Raw genomic sequence first — 21,532 nt, 5'->3', positions numbered from 1 at the left:
TATAGTCAGCCTATGCAGTAAGACCAATTAGGAAATTCTTGGAGTGGTCAGCTTGAACTAGAGTGGTGGCAATGGAGGGGAAGCGAAGCAGGACAGATCATGATATATTTTAGAGATAAAATTGAAAGAACTTTATGAAATATTAGATGAAGGATATGAGGGAGAAGTAGAGATGAAGTTGCAGAGAATATGATGAGTTTGATTTACTCAAGGTTTTATGGTTTTGCAAAATGAATAAGGCAAAGAAAGAAGGAGCAAATGTGTAAAGGGATATAGAAGGTAGTGATTAAGATGATGGATTATGGAATGTAAGTGGAAGGAAAGAGACAAATGAGAGCACAATGAAATGAGGACAGTGACAGTATGGAAACATGAATAGACTGTAGGTCTTAGTGAGATCCCGTTTATATTACTTGCCTGTTTCTTAGGTCAATCGTATTTTTCTTACTGATTTAGGATTCCTTAAATATTCTTTTTTTTTTTTCCTTAAATATTCTTAATACTATTTTATGGAAGTCATAAGGTTGGATTTTCTATCTATGACTCTTTTTTACCTTTTTTTTTTCTTTTTTCTTTTTTACCTTTTAAATGATGTATCTTGATGCACAGATATTTTCAGTTTTATCAGATTTGTATTCTATGGTCATGCTTTTTTAATGTCTTATTTTGGAACTCCTTTTCTACACTGAGATCAGAAACGTTATGAAGAAAATGTAGAAGAATATGTTTCTTTAAGACTTCACATTTTACCCTTAGGTCTCTACTTCACCTGGAATTTATTTTTGTACATAGTATGAGATAGGGATCAGTCTTTAACCTGTCTGGTTTCTGCTCCAGAAATGCTGATTCATTTTCTGGATTCACTGAAAACGCTGATGCATTTCTTTCCAAATCCAAAAGACTGTTATGGTCCTAGCTTTTAATTTTACTCAGTATTTGACACTGTTAGCAGCCTTTGACATGCCCCCCTCCCCGTTAAGTCAGCCTCTTCTCATGCTTTCTTTAATAGCATACTTGCCTGTTTTCTCCTAATTCTGTGAAAGCTTTCTCAGTCTCCTTTAATAAAAATAATATTAACAATAACTACCATTTATCAAGTGCTTCCTATGTGCCAGGCCTCATGTTAAGTATTTTTTCTACTTAATCCTCACTACAGACAGAATGTTGAGACATAACTAATATTGATGAGGAAACTGAGGTTCAGGGAAATTATGTCATGTGCCCCATGTGCCCAGGATTTTTCAGTTGTAGGCAGTTTGAATTTGAGGATGAGCTCTTTATCACTATGCCATCTTGGCTCTGTTGCCTGCATTTGAAATGTACATTTTAGAGTTTTCCAGAGCTTAGTCTAGGGCTCTCTTCCTACACTCTACCTTCTAAGTGATATTCTTCTCTCCTACGGGGTTAAAAGTTATCCGTATGCCAGTGACTTCCAAATTTATATTTCTAGCTTGGACCTCTTTCCTGAGCTGTGCATGCCGTTTTGACACTTGGCATGACTCACTGTCATCTTGACAAGTCTAAATTTGAACTCTTGATCTTAATCCCAGTCAATCTCCTGCGCCTTGAGATCGACAACTCCATCTACATGATGCCTCATGCCAGAAACCTACAAGTTGTTTTTGATACTGTCTTAGTCCCTTCATGCTGCTGTAACAGAGTACCATAGACTAGTTGACTTATAAACCACAGAAATTTATTTCTTTCAGTTCTGAAGGCTATAAGTCCAAGATCAAGGCATCAGCAGATTCAGAGTCCAGTGGGGCCTACTTCTTGGTTTGTAGATGCCTACTTCCTGTGTCCTTACATGGTGGAATGGGCAAGGGTCTCTTTGGGGTGTCTTTTATCGGGGCACTTAGTCCCATTCAGGAGGCATTCCCTTCATGACCCCAACTGCCTCCCCAAAGACCCACCTCCTAATACCATCACATTAGGGGTTAGGATTTCAACATATATTTTTTTAAAGATTGTATTTATTCATTCATGAGAGACACAGATTGAGAGAGAGGCAGAGACAAAGGCAGAGAAAGAAGCAGGCTCCTCACAGGGAGCCCGATGCAGCTCGATCCCAGGACCCCGGGATCACAACCTGAGCTGAAAGCAAATGCTCAATCACTGAGTTTCAACATATTGATTTTGGAAGGACATAAGCATTCAGTCTATAGCAGGCATCATTTTCTCCCTCATTGCCTTCAATCCTTCATAAACTTCTTTCAATTTTACCTCTAAAATGTATCATGATCTGTCCTGCTTCTCTTGCCCTCCACTGCCACCACTCTTGTTCAAGCTGACAACTCCTAATTGATCTCACTGCCCTGGCTCCTGACTTTCCCCCCCATTCTCCACACAGTAGTTAGCAGGATATTTACACTGTTAATTTTTTTTTTTTTATTTAAAACTTAAAAAAAAAAAGATTTTATTTATTTATTCATGAGAGACACACACAGAAAGGCAAAGACACAGGCAGAGGGAGAAGCAGGCCCTTTGCAGGGAGCCCCATGTGGGACTCCATCCAGGGACTCCAGGACCACACCCTGAGCCAAAGGCAGATGCTTAACTGCTGAGCCACTTAAGCGTCCTGACACTGTTAAATTAAACCATGTTATTCTGCTGCCAAAAATGCGTAAATGGCTCCTGGTGTAGGCTGTAATATTTCTCAACAATATTCAGCATTCTTCCCTGCAGGAGACTTGAAATCAAGAGAGTGTGTCACCTGTTTTGGCCAGTAGAATATACAGAGAAATTGAATATTGCACCTACAGGCAGAGGCTTTAAGATTCATAGCCTGCTTTTCTATATTCTTTTTGTCCCTTTGCCATGGCTACCGATAATGCTCCAGCCAGTGGCTGCTTCATCCCAGAGTAAGGATGAGGCATCCCAAGAGCAGAGCCTGTTGCTGACCTATGATGGTGTACAGACAAATGAGACATTCACCCTGTAGGTAACTGAGATTCTGGAGTTGTTTGTTGTCACAGCATAACCTGGGTTATCCCGGCTGATATAACTCTATACTGTTCTTGAGATAAAAGCCGGGATCTTTGATGTGGCCTGTGTTTTTAATCTCAGCGTGTGCCATTCTTTCTGTTGTTTATTATTCTCTAGCGACAGTGGCCTTCTTTTAGTTCTTTGAACTTTCTAAATTCTTTTCTTCTCAGGAATGTTAAAAATACAAGGAATGCTATTTTCCTCACTTTTAATGGGCAAACCTCTACGTATCTTTCAGATCTTGGCTTAAGTATTACCTAAACTAAGAGGCCTTCCTTCATCCCCCAACATATATTATGGTCCCTGCTATGTTCTCATAGAATAATTCCAAACTGAGATGAGTGCAATTCTCCTTCATTACATTCATCTCAGTTTGTAATTATTCCATGAGTAATGATTTTCTATGAATATGCTTTCAGCTGTGATGGAATGCCCAGCAGAAAGTGGCTTAAATAACAGAGGTTGGTTTGTTTTCTGTCCAAACAGGTCCAGTGGAAACTGGTTCCAGAGTTGGTTCACTAGCTCAGCAATGTGATTAAGAGCTTGGGCCCTTTCCATATTTCTGCTCTGCCATCCTTAGTTTTTTTTTTTTTTAAATCTTAAAAAAAAATTTTTTTTAAAGATTTACTTATTTATTTGAGAAAGAGAGAGCACTCAAGGAGAAGGGGCAGAGGAAGAGGGAGAGTGAACATTTCAAGCTGACTCCCCACTGAGTGGGGAGCCCAGTGTAGGGTGGATCTCACAACCCTGAGATTATGACCTTAGTTCATGACCTGAGCCAAAATCAAGAGGTGGACACTCAACTGACTGAGCTACCTAGGCGCCCCTCTGCTATCCTTAGGTTTTGACTTTCACCTTGTTTTGTTGCCTCAACATCAGTAGAGATCATAAGGAAACAATCAGCTGTATCAGTTCACACAGAGGTAATTTAAAAACAGGGGTTCAGAATGATACTAATGGAACAAAGGCTCCTAAATTTCTGCTCATACTAAAAATCAGATATGTGCATAAAATGTATTTTACTTGCCTAACCTGGTGTTTCTGATCTTTTTCCTGAGTCCCACCTGCTGTATTAAAAAAAAATTGGGGGATCCCTGGGTGGCTCAGCGGTTTGGCCTCTGCCTTTGGCCCGGGGAGTGATCCTGGAGTCTCGGATAGAGTCCACATCGGGCTCCTGGCATGGAGCCTACTTCTCCCTCCTCCTGTGTCTCTGCCTCTCTCTCTCTCTATGTCTATCATAAGTAAATAAATAAATCTTTAAAAAAAATTTTTAAGTTAACCAAATATCTAATTTGTTTCAATGCTTAGACAGTCTGATAACTGATTAGCCCCTTTATTTATTTATTTATTAAAACATTTTATTTATTTATTTGAGAGAGAGTGAGAGTGTGAGAGAGTACATGAGCAACAGGTGCGGCAGAGGGAGAGGGAGAAGAAGGCTCTCCGCTGAGCAGGGAGCCTAGTGCGGGGCTCAATCTCAGGACTCTGGGATCATGACCTGAACTGAAGGCAGATGCTTCATCTACTAAGCCATCAGTAACCCCTGATTATCAGCTCCTTTAGATAGTATTTACTTTCTTTTGGATAAAAAGTGGTTGCTCACTAATTTTCTCCCTAGGAGAGAATCTGGGTGTCTGAGGTTGTAATGTGGTTTACTTGTGACTTCTGTGCCACTGAGCTAAGGGCCAAAATGCCTTTTTAGGTCCTTAGAGCATGCTGGTTGGCATCAGTTGGTCCTTTTGTTTATGTGTTCAATGCTGTTCTCCATTGCTCAACCACCATGGCTGATCTGTTCTCTTGACTTGAGCAGTGCTTCTGATGGCAATCCTTGGTGGCTGCTGGTTACAGGCTCTGGGATTTCTTTTCTTTTCTTTTCTTTCTTTCTTTTTTTTTTTTTTCTTTTTAGACTCTGGGGTTTCTTAACTAATCTTTCATCTAGCCCACTGATGAGGTGGTCAATCCCATTACAGAGGAGCAATGGGTTCCACATTTCTTTGTTCACTCACCCACAATTTGTGTACACTTAAGCATTATATATACATGCAGTTGTCAGTTTATGTTAAATATTAGAAAGTTTATTTTCCCCTTTTTCTTTTTTAAAATTTTATTTATTTATTTATGAAAGACACAGAGGGAGAGAGGCAGAGACATAGGCAGAGGGAGAAGCAGGCTCCCTGCAGGGAGCACCATACGGTACTCAATCCCAGGACCCCAGAATCATGCCTTGAGCTAAAGGCAAATTCTCAACCATTGAGCCCCCCAGGTGCCCCTCCCCTTACTTTTATAAATATAAAAAGAAGTCTTAATATTTTCTCCCTTGGTTGCTAAGGGGTTTGGATTTCAACAACCCTATGGGAATAAGAGACCAAGCCTTGGCCTAATAAGAGGAAGAGAGAGGACTGGCTCAGGATGGCCCCATGGTGGCGGATCTGTGTCAACCTTGGCTCTGAGCACAAAACTGAAAAACAAGAAACAAAAAACCAACAAAAAACAAAACAACAAAAAATCCTCCTCTAATAGCTCATAATGAGGCCACCCTCAGCTGGGAGTTTGCATTAGAATGTGCTGTCTGGGATCCGTGGCCAAACATGAATCTGAACAACAAAACAGCAAAACAACAACAACAACAACAACAACAACAACAACAACAACAACAACAACGGTGGTCCCAAGCAGCTTTGCCCCCCACCAAAACTGGCAGAAGCAAATCCGGAGCAGGACTGTTGCCCAACAGGCAGGAAAGGCGGGCCTGCGGGCCTGGAACCCAGAGGCTCGGGAGGGAGCGCATGCGGCCGGGTCGGTTGCTGCGCGGCGGCCGGGCTGCTCCCGGGGCTCCCGACGCCCGGTACCCAGCGGGGGGCAGGGGGGCAGCTCCGGCTGACTGGGGGCGGCCTTCGCGCTCCGGGACCATGCTGCGCCGCGTGTGGGGCTTCCTGTTGCCCACAGTGGCTGGCCAGGAAGACAAATCCGACCGCCTTTTCGAAGAGCTCTTCCGGAAGCTGGACCACCACGGGAACGGCATGGTGGACATCACAGAGCTGCAGAAAGAACTGGAAGCTATGGGCATCCCTGTGGGCCAGGAAGAAGAGGTGGGCCTTGGTGCGTTCAGGCCGCCGGCAGTGGGAGGTGCCGCAGGCCAGCTGGAGCCCTTAGGACTGGGGGATGGGGTTGAAACGCGGATGGAGGGTAGGGTACGGAGAAGACCCCCTCAGCCCTTCCTGAGCTCCTCTCCAGGCTCAGAAATTCTTTCCGTGTGAGCTGCTTCACTTAAAGCAGCCCGCTGTTGGGACACCTTCCCTTAGTTTCTGTCCTGATAGTGGTCTACCTTGGTCAAAACGGAAGGCTTCACCATCTTGCCTAAGTGGGGTCGAAGCCATCGAAAATCTTAAAAGGCCTGCTTGCACCACGTTGACCAAACGCCCCCAGTGACTAAATGCATATGGCCTGTGTTGAAAATCCGTTAGCTTTGGGGAACTCCAAGGGTCTGCCTTGATGGCCTGTGATGGCTGGTCCTGCAAGGGCCTCCCATAGCCTGGGCGATGCAGCCCACACAGCGGTTTGCTCCAGAAAGCCCTGCATTATGCCCTTTGGGGCCTTCCTGTGTGTGCCTGGCTGTTACTAATGGATTAGTTGCAACCCATGTTTTCAGTTTAACCTAATACTGTTGAAGTGTTGATACTACAACAATATGCCATACACTATATAGTATAGAATTATTGTTAAGCTTAACAAATGATGATGTCAATACTGACTGCTGTGTTTCCAGAGACGCCCACTTCCACAGCCCTACAGTTAACCAGCTGACCATCTAGAGTGAAAAAAAAAAGTTTTAACTTAAGCTTCTCTAAGAGACTATGAGGCCCAGCAGCATCATGAGCACATGTGTTTGAAAAGGGGAAGGGGACATCAAGTTTTGTAGAAATCTTTTTCTTGTGAAGAGACTTAAATTCAGTAAGAAAAAGAAAACAGTATTTAATAAGTTTCCATATGGTAGGGTTGACTTGAATAATGGATGTGGGGTCACACAACATGGAGTCCAGAAAAACATACAACAGTATATGTTACTGTTAAGTTCATAATTCTTTGGATTTATAAAATGCATGCCAGAGAAATTGGAGAGATAACTACATATCTTGGATGATGCTGGGTCACAGTTTGTTACAGAAATTGATGATTTGTTCCCTGAGGCCTACCCAAACACAGATGTCAGTTTTAGTTATAGACAATGTATATTGATTTCACTGGGTTCTGTGTGTCTAAGACTTTTTGCTGCATTCACTTTGCATTACACAGAAAACAAACTGATGACTTTATGCTTTCCTTCTGAATGTAGCCCTGGAATCATAATATTCCATTTTCCTTCTTATAAAGATCTGGGTCCTCCATTTCATCAGACTGTCCAGAGTCAGCCCTATCTTCATTCCATTTATCCCAGTGGTTCTCAACTAGGTTGGTTTTGCCCCTCAGGGACATTTGACATTCTTGATATTTTTTTATGGTCATGACAGCAATGGATGTGTGTGTGTGTGTGTGTGTGTGTGTGTGTGTGATACTAGCACCTAATGAATGAAGGCCAGGGATGTTGCTAAACATCCTATAATGCATAGGACAACCAAAGATTATCTGGTCCCAAATATCAATAATGTTGATGCTGAGAAACTCTGACTTACCCCAATCACAGCCCTTGTCATTCCTTGCTCCCCTTCCAGTAGCTGAACATGCCTTTTATTTACTTCCATGAGTAAATAGAGGTGAACTGCACTGAATTTTTTCAGATTTCTGGCCCTCTTGTAAATTTTCCTCAGCTGTAAAATAATAATAGTGCCTAGCTCTTATGATGATTAATGAGAAAATAGATGAAAAGTGCCTAAAACTGTTTACTGAGCCCAAAGCAGTTAGCAAGCCTCAATAAATTTGATACTCGGACTATAATCTTACCTTTATTTACATCCAGGCTTAGTTTATTGCCACTAGTCTCAAGAAATGAGGTGTCTTTTTCTTTTTCTTTTTCTTTTTTTTTCTTTTTCTTCTCACAGTTGGTTCTACCAATTACATTGTCAGCTTCACATCCTCTCTGCCTCCTTTAAAATAGGAAAAGTACAACATCTGTTGCTCCCTTTCTTTCTTCTGTATTTTCAGACTCTTCCTGTCTAGTAACAGTGATCCTCCTATGGCCCTGGCTTGCCACCTAGATAGAAACTGTGCTATCATTTTCCTCTGTATGTAGTCTGGTCTTTGATAAAGCTCTGTCTGCACTTCTGCCTTTTCTTGTCTGCAGTGTAGCTTCTGTCTCCATTCTTTCCCTCTGGGAAAGGTCACTAGGGACTTCTTTGTGCACTTTGGCTCTTGGGTTCTTTCTGCCGCATGGGACACCAATGATGCTCCTGTATTTCCCCCTTTGGGACTTTATCTCGGCTTTCTGGCTCTTGTTTTCAGATCTCTTTATGGACTCTCTCTTTTGGCTCACCCCTCAAATGCAGGTGGGCTTCAGGATTACTTTTCAAGGTTCCAAGTACCATCCTAGGGTGGGTGACTCCCAGATGGGTAGCTGTCCCCAGCTCTGAGTCTCTCCACTTCCCTCTGTGATCATAGTCTTAGGTAAATGCTCCACCATTGAGTCATTCTACAGCCCTCCTCTTCCCTTGCCCAACATGCAGTTCACCACAGGTCCTATGTCATCCCTGTAGATCTCGTAGCCAGTTCCCTTTGTCTCCACACCTGTTATTCCTGGGAAGCCTGGGCCCCCACCATATCTCACCTAAGTTACTGTAACCGGTCTTCTTGCCTTCCCCTCAGCATTTCTTCCTCCACGTTGCCACCATATGCCACCTTTTAAAAGGTATAACTGATTCTATCATGACTCTGCTTAAAATTCTTCAGGGGCTGGACAATGTCAGTGGGAAAACTCCAAGCCTCTTAGCATGTTATACAAGATGATCTCTTGGTAGGTGTTGAGGCTGGTGGAACAGTTCTCCACCTTGTATTCAGAGATCTGGATTCCTTTCTTCTTGTGGCTCTACCACCCTCAAGGGGCTCATCATTACCTGCACTCAGCTGGTGGAAGTGGAATGAGCATGCAGGGTGTTGTTAGCTAGGCCTAGAAGCAGTACACATTACTTTCACTCTTACTTCATTGCTGAGACCTTGCTCACATGACCGTTTTTAACTGCAAGGGAAACTGAGAAATGTAATCTAGTAGTGTGCCCAAAGAAGGCAAGAGTGAATTTTGGTGGACAGCTAGTGGTGTCTGCTACATCCCTCACACTCTTGTATCTTTGTTTACTTTTTTGCTACTCATTTAAAAAATAGCCAGGTGCAGCCACTTTTTTTTTTTAAGATTTTATTTATTTATTCATGAGAGACACAGAGAGGCAGAGACAGGCAGAGGGAGAAGCAGGCTCCATGCAGGGAGCCCGATGTGGGACTTGATCCTGGGACTCCAGGGTCATGTCCTGAGCTGAAGGCAGATGCCCAACCACTGAGCCACTCAGGCGTCCCAGGTGAAGCCAGTTCTATGAAGAATTCCCTCACATCTTTATTTCTCACTGAACCTTGAACATTTTCTTTTGATATATTTTAGTTTATGATGTATTTAGTATTTCTGTTCTTCAATAAAACCTTTATTATTGTGAGAATTTTATAAAATGGGGGCGCTGGGTGGTTCAGTGGTTGAGCATCTGCCTTCAGCTCAGGGCATGATCCTGGGGTCCTGGGATCCAGTCCAGCATCGGGCTCCCCGAGGAGAGCCTGCTTCTCCCTCTGCCTACGTCTCTGCCTCTCTGTGTCTCTCATGAATGAATAAATAAAATATTTTTTAAAAAGAATTTTAGGATGTATGTAGACATATTTCACAAGAGTTCTAGTTTTTTTTGATGTACAGTGTCATATTTCAGGTGTGCAATATAGTGCTTTGACAATGCTCTACATTATTCAGTGCTCATCAAGATAACCGTATTCTTAATCCCTTTCATCTATTTAACCCATCTTTCCACCCACCTCCCTTCTGTTCTCTATAATTAAGAGTGTGTGTGTTTTTTTAAATTTGTCTCTTTTTTGTTTTTTTGGTTTCTTAAATTCCACATATGAGTGAAATCATATACTTGTCTTTCTCTGACTGATCTATTTCACTTAGCGTTATATTCTCTGGATCCATCCATGTTGCTGCAAAGGGCAAGATTTCCTTCTTTTTTTATGGCTGAGTAATATTATTGCATATATGTATGTTACTTCTTTATCCTTTCATCTATTACAGGAAACTTAAGGTGCTTCCATAATTCGGCTATTGAATCTTGAATATTTTTTTTTAAAGATTTTGTTTATTTATTCATGAGAGACACAGATAGGCAGAGACACAGAGGCAGAGGGAGAAGCAGGCTCCCCAGGGGGACCCCGATGCAGGACTTGATCCCAGGACCCCGGGGTCACGACTTGAGCTAAAGGCAGATGCTCAACCACTGAGCCCCCCAGGTGCCCCTGAATATTTTCTATCAGAGTGGCTTTGGTGTCTTCCCTGTTAGCCTGTAAACTTCTTGAGGGCAGAGGCTATGTATGATTCATTTCTTTTTCTCAAGCATTTACTGGGTGAGCAAATACTTGCATGATGATTGAGTAGAAGAGTAGACTAGTCAGTTGCTAAACTCCTCTAAATCTCCAATACTCAAGATTCTGTTTTTAGTGCACCAATTTTACTCTAAACCTAAGGTACCAATAATTTATAGCAGAATATCTAATTTATATAAGATAAATGTACAAATGTTTAAATACTATAATTTGTAATTTACCTTGTCTGAATCCCATATCTCTAATATCATTCTTCTCTTTTATAGATACTATTAAAATCTGTTGATATTAATGCCTGCAATCTGCTGAACCTCAGCACATTTATGCAGTACCTTAAAGATAATGAGAAGACGATGAGGTGGACTTTTAAGAGTTTGGACATGAATAATGATGGTTTGTCTTTATACAGTGAGCAAACATGTATAGCCAAGAATTGGCCGTGTTTTAGTAAAGGTTTATTACTTGATATTTGGCTTCTGTGAAAGGTTATTAAAAATTCATTTATTTAATCCTGTCATTTGTTTGACTGTTACTACTTCCGAGGAATATTTTTAAATGATTGAATTTTTATTTGCATACTGTCTTTCAAAAATAACAACCATCAACAAAAAGCCTGTGCCCTTTGAACAATATGCTTTTTCCTTTTGAACAATATAAAGATCTTTATAACATTTTGATAAGGTTTTTACATGAGGCTCCATGTAGAAATGGTAGTTAAGCCAAATCTGGAAAGATGACTGGAAGGTAGCCTAGTGAGGAGCAGGGAAGTGCTCCAGGCAGGGAAAAGGCTTGCTGGGAGACTCATTGTACCAGGAGAGCAGGTCATGGCTGAGGAACTGGAGGCAGACCAGTGAGGTGGAGGCTGAGAGCAAGGGGGAGTTTCAGAGATGAGCCTAAGAAGCAGGCTACGGCAGGATCACGGAAGGCCTTGAGGCCTGTGAAGGTTTCTGGAATTGATCCCCAGGGGAATGAGGTGGGAGGCCACTGAAGAGTTTTCAGTAAGAGGAGTAGCACCACCATATTTGTGTGGAGCATGGATTGGTGTCTAAGCTAAAATGGGATCAGTAGTGTTGGGAATGAATACTTTGGGAGCTGTTCATGCATAGAACAGATCACATTTGGTGATTGAAATTGATGAAGGAAAGGAAAGAGGCAAGAACGATTGGTTTGAGCAACATTGAGGGTAGTAGTGTCATTTATTGATATAGGAAATATCATATGAGCTCTCCAGTCTCTTCTTTTTAGCTTGACAAGCAAAAGAGATAATTGAGATATTAATGTCTTATGAAATGTTGCAACAATGCAGTGAATACTGATTAACTCTTTGCATCTGTATCTTTTCAAAACTTCCAGTTAATCTTTATTTTCTTTGTTCCTTTAAAGGAGTGATTGATGCTTCAGAAATTATTGATGCTCTTGACTTAATAGGTATACATATTTCTGAAGAAGAGGCAGTGAAGATTCTTGAAAGGTTAGCCCTTATATGTGTGTAGTATACATTTTAAAATTATTTATTTACTTTAAAGCCCTTTTCATTATAAAAATGACAACTATGGAAACTTTAGAGAAGCATGAATAATAGCTTATAATTATTAAGTATCTATTTGCTAGCATTCTTCTGAGTATCTCACATATATTATCTCCTTTAATCCTTACAGGACTTTATAATCAAAATATTATTATTATTATTATTATTATTTAAGATTTTATTTATTTATTCATGAAAGGTGCAGAGAGAGGCAGAGACATAGGCAGAGGGAGAAGCAGTCTCCCTGTGGGGAGCCAGATGTGGGACTCCATCCCAGGAGCCTGGGATCACGCCCTGAGCCAAAGGCAGATGCTCAACCATTGAGTCACCCAGGCATCCCTGTAGTCAAAGTATTAGTTTCTCATTTCACAGATAAGGCAGTTTTTGAATAGTGGGGTTAGGTAATTTGCCCAATGTCAACATAATCTATCACCCAAATATTAACCCACTGATATAATTTTAGTGCATAGACCTCTTGCTTTTGGTAAGACTTTTACATTATTAGTCAGTCAACCAATCAAGTTAGCCATCAATTGGATATTGTTTGGTACTTTTTGCCAGGCACAAAACAGCCAATGGGGATTCAATGGTAAGTAGAATGCTCTTGGTGCCTACCCTGACAGAGCTAATGGTTCATGGGGGTGGGGAGTGCAAACAGTGAGTAGGGAGTTGCACTGGAAAACAACACAGAAAGGTATCTCTTATCAATAAAAAGTACCTTATTTTATCAAACTATACTGCTTTTTTCATTTGACCTATTTATATAATAAATTATATATATAAATCTATATGGTAGATTTTCTGGCATTAAACATTTCTAGAATAAAGCTAACTTGTTATGACTGTTTCATACAGGAAAATGTATAGAACGATAGAGGTAAAAATTTAACAGACAACCATGCCATCCCTGGATTTGTCATAGTTAACATTTTGCTGCATTTGGCTCAAATATTTTTGAATAAAATATTACACAGAGGTGAAGTTTTTTTTTTTTTAATTTTTATTTATTTATGATAGTCACACACAGAGAGAGAGAAAGAGAGAGGCAGAGTCACAGGCAGAGGCAGAAGCAGGCTCCATGCACCGGAAGCCCGACATGGGATTCGATCCCGGGTCTCCAGGATCGTGCGCTGGGCCAAAGGCAGGCGCTAAACCGCTGCGCCACCCAGGGATCCCCAGAGGTGAAGTTTTCAACGTATTCTTAATGTTCATTTTCTCCCCTGCTGCCAGAAGTAACTACCGTCCTGAATGTATTCCATTCAGATTTTACTCTCTCTATTTTACTGTAGGGATACCCTTAAAATATATGGCATTGTTTCTCATGTTTTAAGACCTTACTTAAGTGATGTCATACCACATATTTTTTTAAATTGCTTTTTTCTAAGCCTTCTATTTTTGAGATTTGTTGCTGCTGGTGCATACAGCCCTAGTTAATCATTTTAGCCACAATAAGAGTCCTGTTTAATAAATGTAATTCAATTTACTTATGAAGTCTTCTGATGATGGTCATTTAGGTTAAAGAGAATTTTTTTGTGTGTGTGACTAATACAAAACAATGCTGCAGTAAATGTTCTTGTATACATCTCCTTATATATCACCTGCAGTAGAGTTGCTTGATTATAGGGTATGCTGACATTTAACTTTAATTACATATACCAAATTTTTCTTCCAAGTGGTTTTACCAATCTAGCTTCCTACTAAAAATGTATTTCTTTTCAAATATTTGATACTGTAGCCTTCTAATATTTTAATATTTTCCAAGTCAAAGAGTCAGAAATATTGCCCTATTGTTTTAATTTAATTTGATTTAATTTAACTATATTACTCATTACTAGTGAGCTTGAGTATCTTTTCATATATTTGTTGGCCATCTGGATATTCTTCTTCTGTGAATTACCTAGTCATGTATTTTGCCTATTTTTTAGCTAGATTGGTTGTCTTTTTCTTAATGGCCTGCAGGTATTCTTTCTAAATTCTGGATATTAATACTATGTTGGTTATATGCATTGCAAATATCTTTTCCTAGCCTGTTGGTTACTTTTAAGTTCATTTTAGGTGTTTTTGTCATTGTGCGGTTTAATATTTTAATGTAGTCTTCTTTGTCCACTTTTCTCTTTTAGCATCTTGAGAAATTCTTCCTTACCCTGGGACGTAAAGATATTAATCTCTATTTCTTTTTCTTTTTTAAATAGATTTATTTATTTTAGAGAGACAGAGTGAGAGAGCATGAGTGTGAGTGGGGGAGGGGCAGAGGGAGAGAATTTCAAGCACACTCTCTCCTGAGCACTGAGCCCAGATGTGGGGCTCCATCTAGCGACCCATGAGATCATGACTCTAGTGGAACCAAGAGTCAGATATTTAACCCAATGAGCCACTTCAAGATCTTAATCTATATTTCATTAAAAAGTTTTATATTTTACATTTAGTTCTTTAATTCATCTGTAATTGATATTTGTATATGGTGTGAAATAAGGTTCCGTTTTCTTTCTTTCTTTCTTTCTTTCTTTCTTTCTTTCTTTCTTTCTTTCTTTCTTTCTTCTTTCTTTCTTTTTTCTTTCTTTCTTTCTTTTCTTTCTTTCTTTCTTTCTTTCTTTCTTTCTTTCTTTCTTTCTTGTTATCAGTTAATAATTGGTCCCATCTTTTACCCACAGATTTTATTTTATTTTATTTTATTTTATTTTATTTTATTTTATTTTATTTATTTTATTATTTTTACCCACAGATTTTAAAAGCTTACCTGTCATATTTCAAATTTCTGTCTGTGTAAGAATGTGTTTCTGGTCTCTTTATTCTCTTACGTTTGTATCTATTATATGTCATTACCACATGCCTTAGTTACTATCACTTTATTTTTTTGATCAATGTGTGTGTGCGCATGTGCGCCCGTGTGTTTGAGAGGGAGAGAACAGTGGGGGAGGGGCAAAGGGAGAGGGACAGAGAATCTTAAGCAGGCTCCACACTGAGCATGGAGCCCTGCACGGGGCTTGAACTCAGGTCCCTGAGATTATAATCTGAGCTGAAATCAAGAGTCCGACGCTTAACGGATTGGACCACCCAGGTGCCCCTTACTATCACTTTAGGATCCATCTTGATGTCAACTTTCCTCATTTTCAACAGTGTCAGTGCTCTTCTTGGCCCTTTGCTCTTCCATATTAATTTCAGAATTGACTTATTTAATTACATACACACGTGTGCACATACATACTCCTTTTGCAATGTTAATTGGAATTGCATTGAATTTATAAATTAGTTAAGGAGAGAATTGCATATTTATGATGTTAAATTTACTGTTCCATGAAAATTATATATGTTTATTTAAATCTTCTTTTATGACTTTTAATAAAGTTTTATACAGTTTCTAAAATGGTTTTGTATAACTTTAGCTGGATTTATGTTCAACTATGGTTTTGTGGTTTTATAAGTGTAAGCTGAATATGAATTGTTTTCACTTCATTAGACCATTTGTGTCCATACTGATAAGTGATGCTATACCAAGGGCTTAGATGGAACATGGAATTTTTTCTGTGATCTGGCCCCTGTCTGCCTTTCTAGCTGCATCATCTCTCCAACTCTCCTTCTACTCTGTGCTCCAGGCTGACTGAGCTTATTTCAACTTTTAAAAAACCATGATGTTTCTTTCCTCCAGAACTTGTACAAACTGATCTTTCTGCGTGGAAGACACTTTCCAACTCCTTCACTTGAATATCTCCTACTTACTCCTTAGGTCTCAGTTTAGATGTGACTTTAACCTCTGAAACTTTTTTAATCTTCCTAGTGCTGGCTTTTAGAGCAGCTTTACAGAGGCTTGTTTGTTATACTCCCTGTTGCCAGTAGACTGTAAGCTTCGTGAAACAGGGACCAGGGTATGTTATCCATTATTCTGTAGTTAGTGCCTACCACAGTGCTTCGTACGTGCTAGCAGATCAATACATGTTTTCTAGTTGATTTAATGATGTCACAAGAGCCAAGAGTGAAATATGTCATATTTAACAGAAAGGGCCAGCAACATTAATATTGAAAACTATCCATTGGATCTAGAACTTGGGAGATTCCTGGGGATCCCAGTGAAAGCATTTTTGGTAGGGAGCTAGAGACTTGAGTCAGGCTGTTATGGAGTGAATGGGAGGTGAGGATATGGGGAATGTGAATGTAGTTTACTGATTTGGGATATTTGGATAAGAAGGAAAGACAACTAGGCAAGTCTTTTTACTTTCATTATTTTTTTTGAGGATAGGAGAGATTTGAGAGGAAGTAACCATCAGAGAGGAAGCTGTTGGATAGGTTGCAGAGAGAGGACATAAGTGATTGGGGGGAATGGGACCAACAGCTTGAGAAAGAAATAGAGAGACAGAGACAGAGAATCTTTCAGTAGGGGTTAACATTTCATCCTCTAGGTCTAGAGCACAGGAGGATGAAAGTGGGTAGGGAGAAATTTATTCATTTACTCAACAAATATTTATTGAGTAGTTGACATTCAAGGGATATAGCAGTGAGGGAAACAGGCAAAAATCCCTGCTCTTATGGAACTCACAATAAATAAGAGAAGAAAACAGTAAAAGAGTAAACTAGATAAACAATATGTTAGATGGTCATTAGTGAGAAGGGGAAATATAGAGCAGGGGAGGGAAATAGTATGTGTGTGTGTGTGAATGGTGCAGGGGGCTGCAGTTTTGGACATGGTGAGTTGGGAAGGTCTTGAAAATGACATTTGAATAGAGATCTGAAGAAGGTGAGAGAAGGAGCTGTAATAATCTTTGGGGGGCGAGGAAGCCTTCCAGGTAAAGGAAAGAGCAAGAGCAAAGTTGAGCAGTGTATTTACAGGATTAGGGCACTGAGAGAAGGCTGGTGTGTTTAGAACAGAGTGAATGAGGAAGAAGGTGGTAGGAAATGTTAACAGGAGATCAGATCACATCAGCTCTTGAGAGGGAAATTATAAGGACTTTGGCTTTTTACTCTTAAGTCAATGGATGGTTTAAACAGGTGTGTGCCATGATCTAACTTAGGTTTTGCAGTCTCATTCTGTCTCAAGTATTGAAAATAGTTTGTAGGCAAACTAGCAAGGGGGAAAGCAGGTAGGCAAATCATGACAGTTTTGCAATAATACAGACAAAATTTGAAGGCAGCTTGTACCAGGATGGAGGAAGTTGGATTCTGGATACATTTTGAAATGTTGACATGATTTACTTCTGGATAATGTATGGGATAAAAAGGAAAAAAAAATAGTCAAGGTTAATGCCAAGATTTTTGGCCTGAACATCTCGAATAGTGGAGTGGTTATGCATGATTTGGATAAGACTGAGAAAAGCAGGTTTGGGATGGGGTGATTATCAGAGCCCAGGTTTGTTCTTGTTATCTTCTAGATGCTAAGCAGACATACAGGTAGGCATGTCAAACAGGCAGCTTGAAACAGGAGTCTAGAGTTCAGAGGAACACTCTGACAGAGATTTGGGAATCATGGGCTTATAGATCTTTAAAGCCATGAGACTGGAAGAGATGACCAGGGAGAGAGTGTAGTACTCTGCCTTAAGAGGTGGGGGATTGAGGAGAAACCAGTAAAAGAGAGTGAGAAGGAGCCATGAAGAGTAAAAGGACAAGAACCAGCAGAATACTCTGTTTTGGAAGCAAAATGGAGAATTTGGCTAACTGAGAATTCTTTAAAATTCTTAAAATTGGCTTATATTATCCCATATTAATGGATGTTTTATTTCTATGGGTATTTGGATTACTTATTTTTTTATATTGGAATTTCATACCCACAAAAAGTGGGAATTGGCTTTTAAGAGCTGAATTACCAAAAAAGTAATGTTCAGTCATCATTCTGTTGCTAGAGAAGTTACAAGGTAAGGTTTACCAGATGGAAAGAAGGAAAATGTGAGAAGAAATGTGAGAAGATTGGGATACAGGAATACTCACTTATAGTTTTGTGTTTTTTTACAGTTTACAAGGCCATAGTATATATAATCCCATTTAATATTCTAAAGGTGCCTGTCTGGCTCAATTGGGGGAGCATGCAACTCTTGATCTCAAGGTTGTGAGGTGGAGCCCCATGTAGAGTATAGAGATTATTTAAAAATAAAATCTTAAAAAAATACTCTAATAACCCTATATTGTAGGACTTATTCCCATAGAAACTGAAGTTTGGAGATGTAGGATGCACTCTGCATCACAGAAGAGCAAGGGATAGAGTTCAACTATAACCCGAATATTCTGACATTGAGAATATGAGATGTCATTTTGATAATACTTTTTGAACTTTATGAATCATGATTTATATTTGAGCATATTCTTTTAAAAATCAATCTACAGGATGGATATTGATGGGTCAATGACAGTGGACTGGGATGAATGGAGGAAGTATTTTTTATTTAAACCTGCAAGAAATGTTAGGGAAATTGCCCGTCACTGGATCTATATTACTGTAAGTGGTCTCTTCTTTAATATTTGTATATTTTAAACCATGAGTCATGGGCATAAAAATGTAATGCATTATAAACCATTAGAAAATGATGGAGCCAGAGTATTAGCTAGTGAGGTTTTGCTTGAATAAACAAGTGATAATATAGAATATTATTTCCTTGCAAATTTGTATAATGCCAAATATCTGAAGTGTCATAGAATATTTACTTCAAAGTTTCAACTTGCAAAAGTTACCCATTTGTTGGGAATAATTATGCACTTAACAGTTAATTACTCCTACAGAACAACATTATTCTGTATTATAGTTGCTTATTTTCTTGCCTGAAAGTAGAGACTGTGAATTGCTGATTGCTGTGTCACACAGTATATTCCCAATAAATATTTGTTGGATAAACAAATAAACTATAACTGGAATTCTTTTGAAAGAGTGCTAAAGTTCGAGGTTTTTTTACATTCATATTCGTCTTATAGTCTGCATGGCTCTTGTCTCTCAGAGCACTTGAAATCTCTGCTTCAAAATTTCTTAAAATTCTCAAAAAATTAAAAAGCTTTTGTTCAGTAATTCCAAATTAGAATCTACACTGCTCTTCTATAACTCTTTGAGGTAGGGATTATTATTCTGTGTTAGGATAAGGAAACCAAGACAGAGAGAAGTCAAGTAATTAGCCTCCTTGTAGGTAGAGAGGGTAGTATAGTGTTAAAGATCATGAGTTCTAGGGATCCCTGGGTGGCGCTGTGGTTTGGCGCCTGCCTTTGGCCCAGGGCATGATCCTGGAGACCTGGGATCGAGTCCCATGTCGGGCTCCCGGTGCATGGGGCCTGCTTCTCCCTCTGCCTATGTCTCTGCCTCTCTCTTTCTCTGTGACTATCATAAATAAATAAAAATTAAAAAAAAAAAAAGATCATGAATTCTAGAATCATGTAATCCAGGTGTGCTTCTTAAGTGCCCCTACTAGTTAAACTTTCTAAGCCAAAATTTTTCAGGTATATTATTTTTTTAATATTTTTATTTATGATAGTCACACACACACACAGAGAGAGAGAGAGAGAGAGAGGCAGAGACATAGGCAGAGGGAGAAGCAGGCTCCATGCACTGGGAGCCCGACGTGGGATTCGATCCCGGGTCTCCAGGATCACACCCTGGGCCAAAGGCAGGCGCTAAACCGCTATGCCACCCAGGGATCCCCCAAATTTTTCAGTTATAAACTAAAGATGATAATATGACCTACCACACAGAATAAGGATGTGAGGATTAATGAGACAATCCATGTAAAATACTTAGCACAATGCCTGGCAGACCGAAGTCATCAATAAATGCTCATAGATGGTCAAGGACAAGAGCTTTAGAGCTAGTTGGTTTGGTTTCAGATGCAGGCTCGACCTTTATAAGCAAAGAGACTTTGCTCTAATTCAGTTTCCCAATGTTTGTAAAATGAAGCTAAAGATAGTACTCATTAGGTTATTGTGAGGATTAAACTAGTTAATATACATATAGCGGAGAACAATGTCTGACACTTGTTAAGCACCATCTGCATTAGCTGTTATCATTTTTAATGGTAAAAAATAAAGGACTTTGAACTTGTATTTTTTTTAAGATTTATTTATTTGTATATTTATTCATGAGAGACACACAGAAAGAGTAGTATTTCAAAACTTAGGACTTCTATTGTTTCTTTATGAAATCTGTATTTTTTCTTTCATTTTTAACATTTGAACTTTCTTTAGTCGTCTATGTGTTTAAGAGAAAGTTATAGTAAATAGCAATCTGCTCCATTCTTTCTCCTACTACTTCCTCAATCTTAAGATGACAAAATTAAATATACAAAAGCTCAATCTAACCTACCTGCTTTGAATTGCTTTCTGAAGAAGTTGAACTAAGTGAAAAGGAGTTTCGTATGATGCTCTGCAGTATATCTAGAAAAGATTTCTCTGAGAAAGGGCGATGGCCAGTAGTAGCACATTACTACTGACATTCTGCTGTTGCTGTAAGAGTGTGCCTTCCTTCCTTTTACCATGATGCTTATATAAAACTATTCAGTTACCAACAGTCTCTTAATAAATATATAATCATTAAGAGAAGATTTTATCCTTGTTTTTTCTTCTTGGGTGTCCAAATAGGGACAATATTTTTATCCTTTTTGGTAGTGTTCACTTTCAATGCTTTCTTTTAAAGAGGATTAAAGGCAATTCAAGTCAATGAAAAATACATTTATTGTACGCCTACTATAGGATAAGTTTCTGTTTCATAATGAAGGTAAAGAACAAACAGGCATGGAAAATAAATAGCTCTTTTGAAAATTGAGTGACGGTATTTGTGATAACCTAACAAAATAATATAAGTTGAGTGCTTATATTAACAAAGAGTTAATATAAGCAGAACAAAGAGTGCTTCATTAGTCCCGGAGGCAGGCCTATTATTTGGCTTATAGCAATTTCACAAGAGACAAATATGCTTGGCGCTGTAATTTTACTCCACAGTGGTAGAAAGCAGCCAGTTTTCCTGGGTGGAATAGAGTACAGGCTCTAGATTCAGGGTTCGTTGGTTCAAATCCCAGCTATGCCACTTACTGTCTGGGTGAGTTGGGGTAAATGATTTGATCTCTCCATGCTCAGTTTTCTTAACTGTCAAATTAGGGAAATAATACTTACTTCTCTCAGGTTTGTTATTATGAAAACTAAAGATGACACATATAACTGCTATTACCTTTCTGACTTTGCTCTGTAAATGTTAGTTTTTGTTTATTAAACAGATATTGAGCTGTTTCCTAGTCACATTATTGCTAGTGACTATGCACAGCCAAGCACTTGGAGGCCTAAATTGCTCTCAGTTTTTGTTTTACAATTAATATTAACAGTAATTAATGGTTACTGAGTGTCTTTTAGTGTCAAGCATTGTGCTCTGTGCTATACATACTTTAAGGTATTTAATCTTAACAATCCTACGAAGTTAAGTATTAGTATTGTCTCTATTTTGCATTTGAGGAAACTAAGTCCCAGAGAGTTCACTCAATTAGGAAACTAGGAGTTCGGGATGTCAAGATT

At 39.3% G+C, this 21,532-nt stretch overlaps 1 protein-coding gene across 1 annotated transcript in view; it reads left to right on the top strand.

The window, feature by feature from the left end:
• Positions 1-5,558: 5,558 nt before the first annotated feature.
• The window catches only part of LOC144318589 (mitochondrial adenyl nucleotide antiporter SLC25A24-like), a 49,149-nt gene continuing 33,175 nt past the window's right edge, over positions 5,559-21,532 (top strand). Inside the window, exons 1-4 of the mRNA XM_077905678.1 lie at positions 5,559-6,074; positions 10,812-10,938; positions 11,929-12,016; positions 18,380-18,491. Coding sequence (XP_077761804.1) covers positions 5,574-6,074; positions 10,812-10,938; positions 11,929-12,016; positions 18,380-18,491 — 828 coding nt within the window. The 5' untranslated portion in view covers positions 5,559-5,573. The remainder of the gene's footprint in view (positions 6,075-10,811; positions 10,939-11,928; positions 12,017-18,379; positions 18,492-21,532) is intronic.

This window comes from Canis aureus, chromosome 8 (genome assembly GCF_053574225.1).
Source record: "Canis aureus isolate CA01 chromosome 8, VMU_Caureus_v.1.0, whole genome shotgun sequence".
Taxonomy (NCBI): domain Eukaryota; kingdom Metazoa; phylum Chordata; class Mammalia; order Carnivora; family Canidae; genus Canis; species Canis aureus.
Note: the sequence above shows the minus strand (reverse complement) of the source record. Positions and strands in the feature narration are given on the sequence as shown.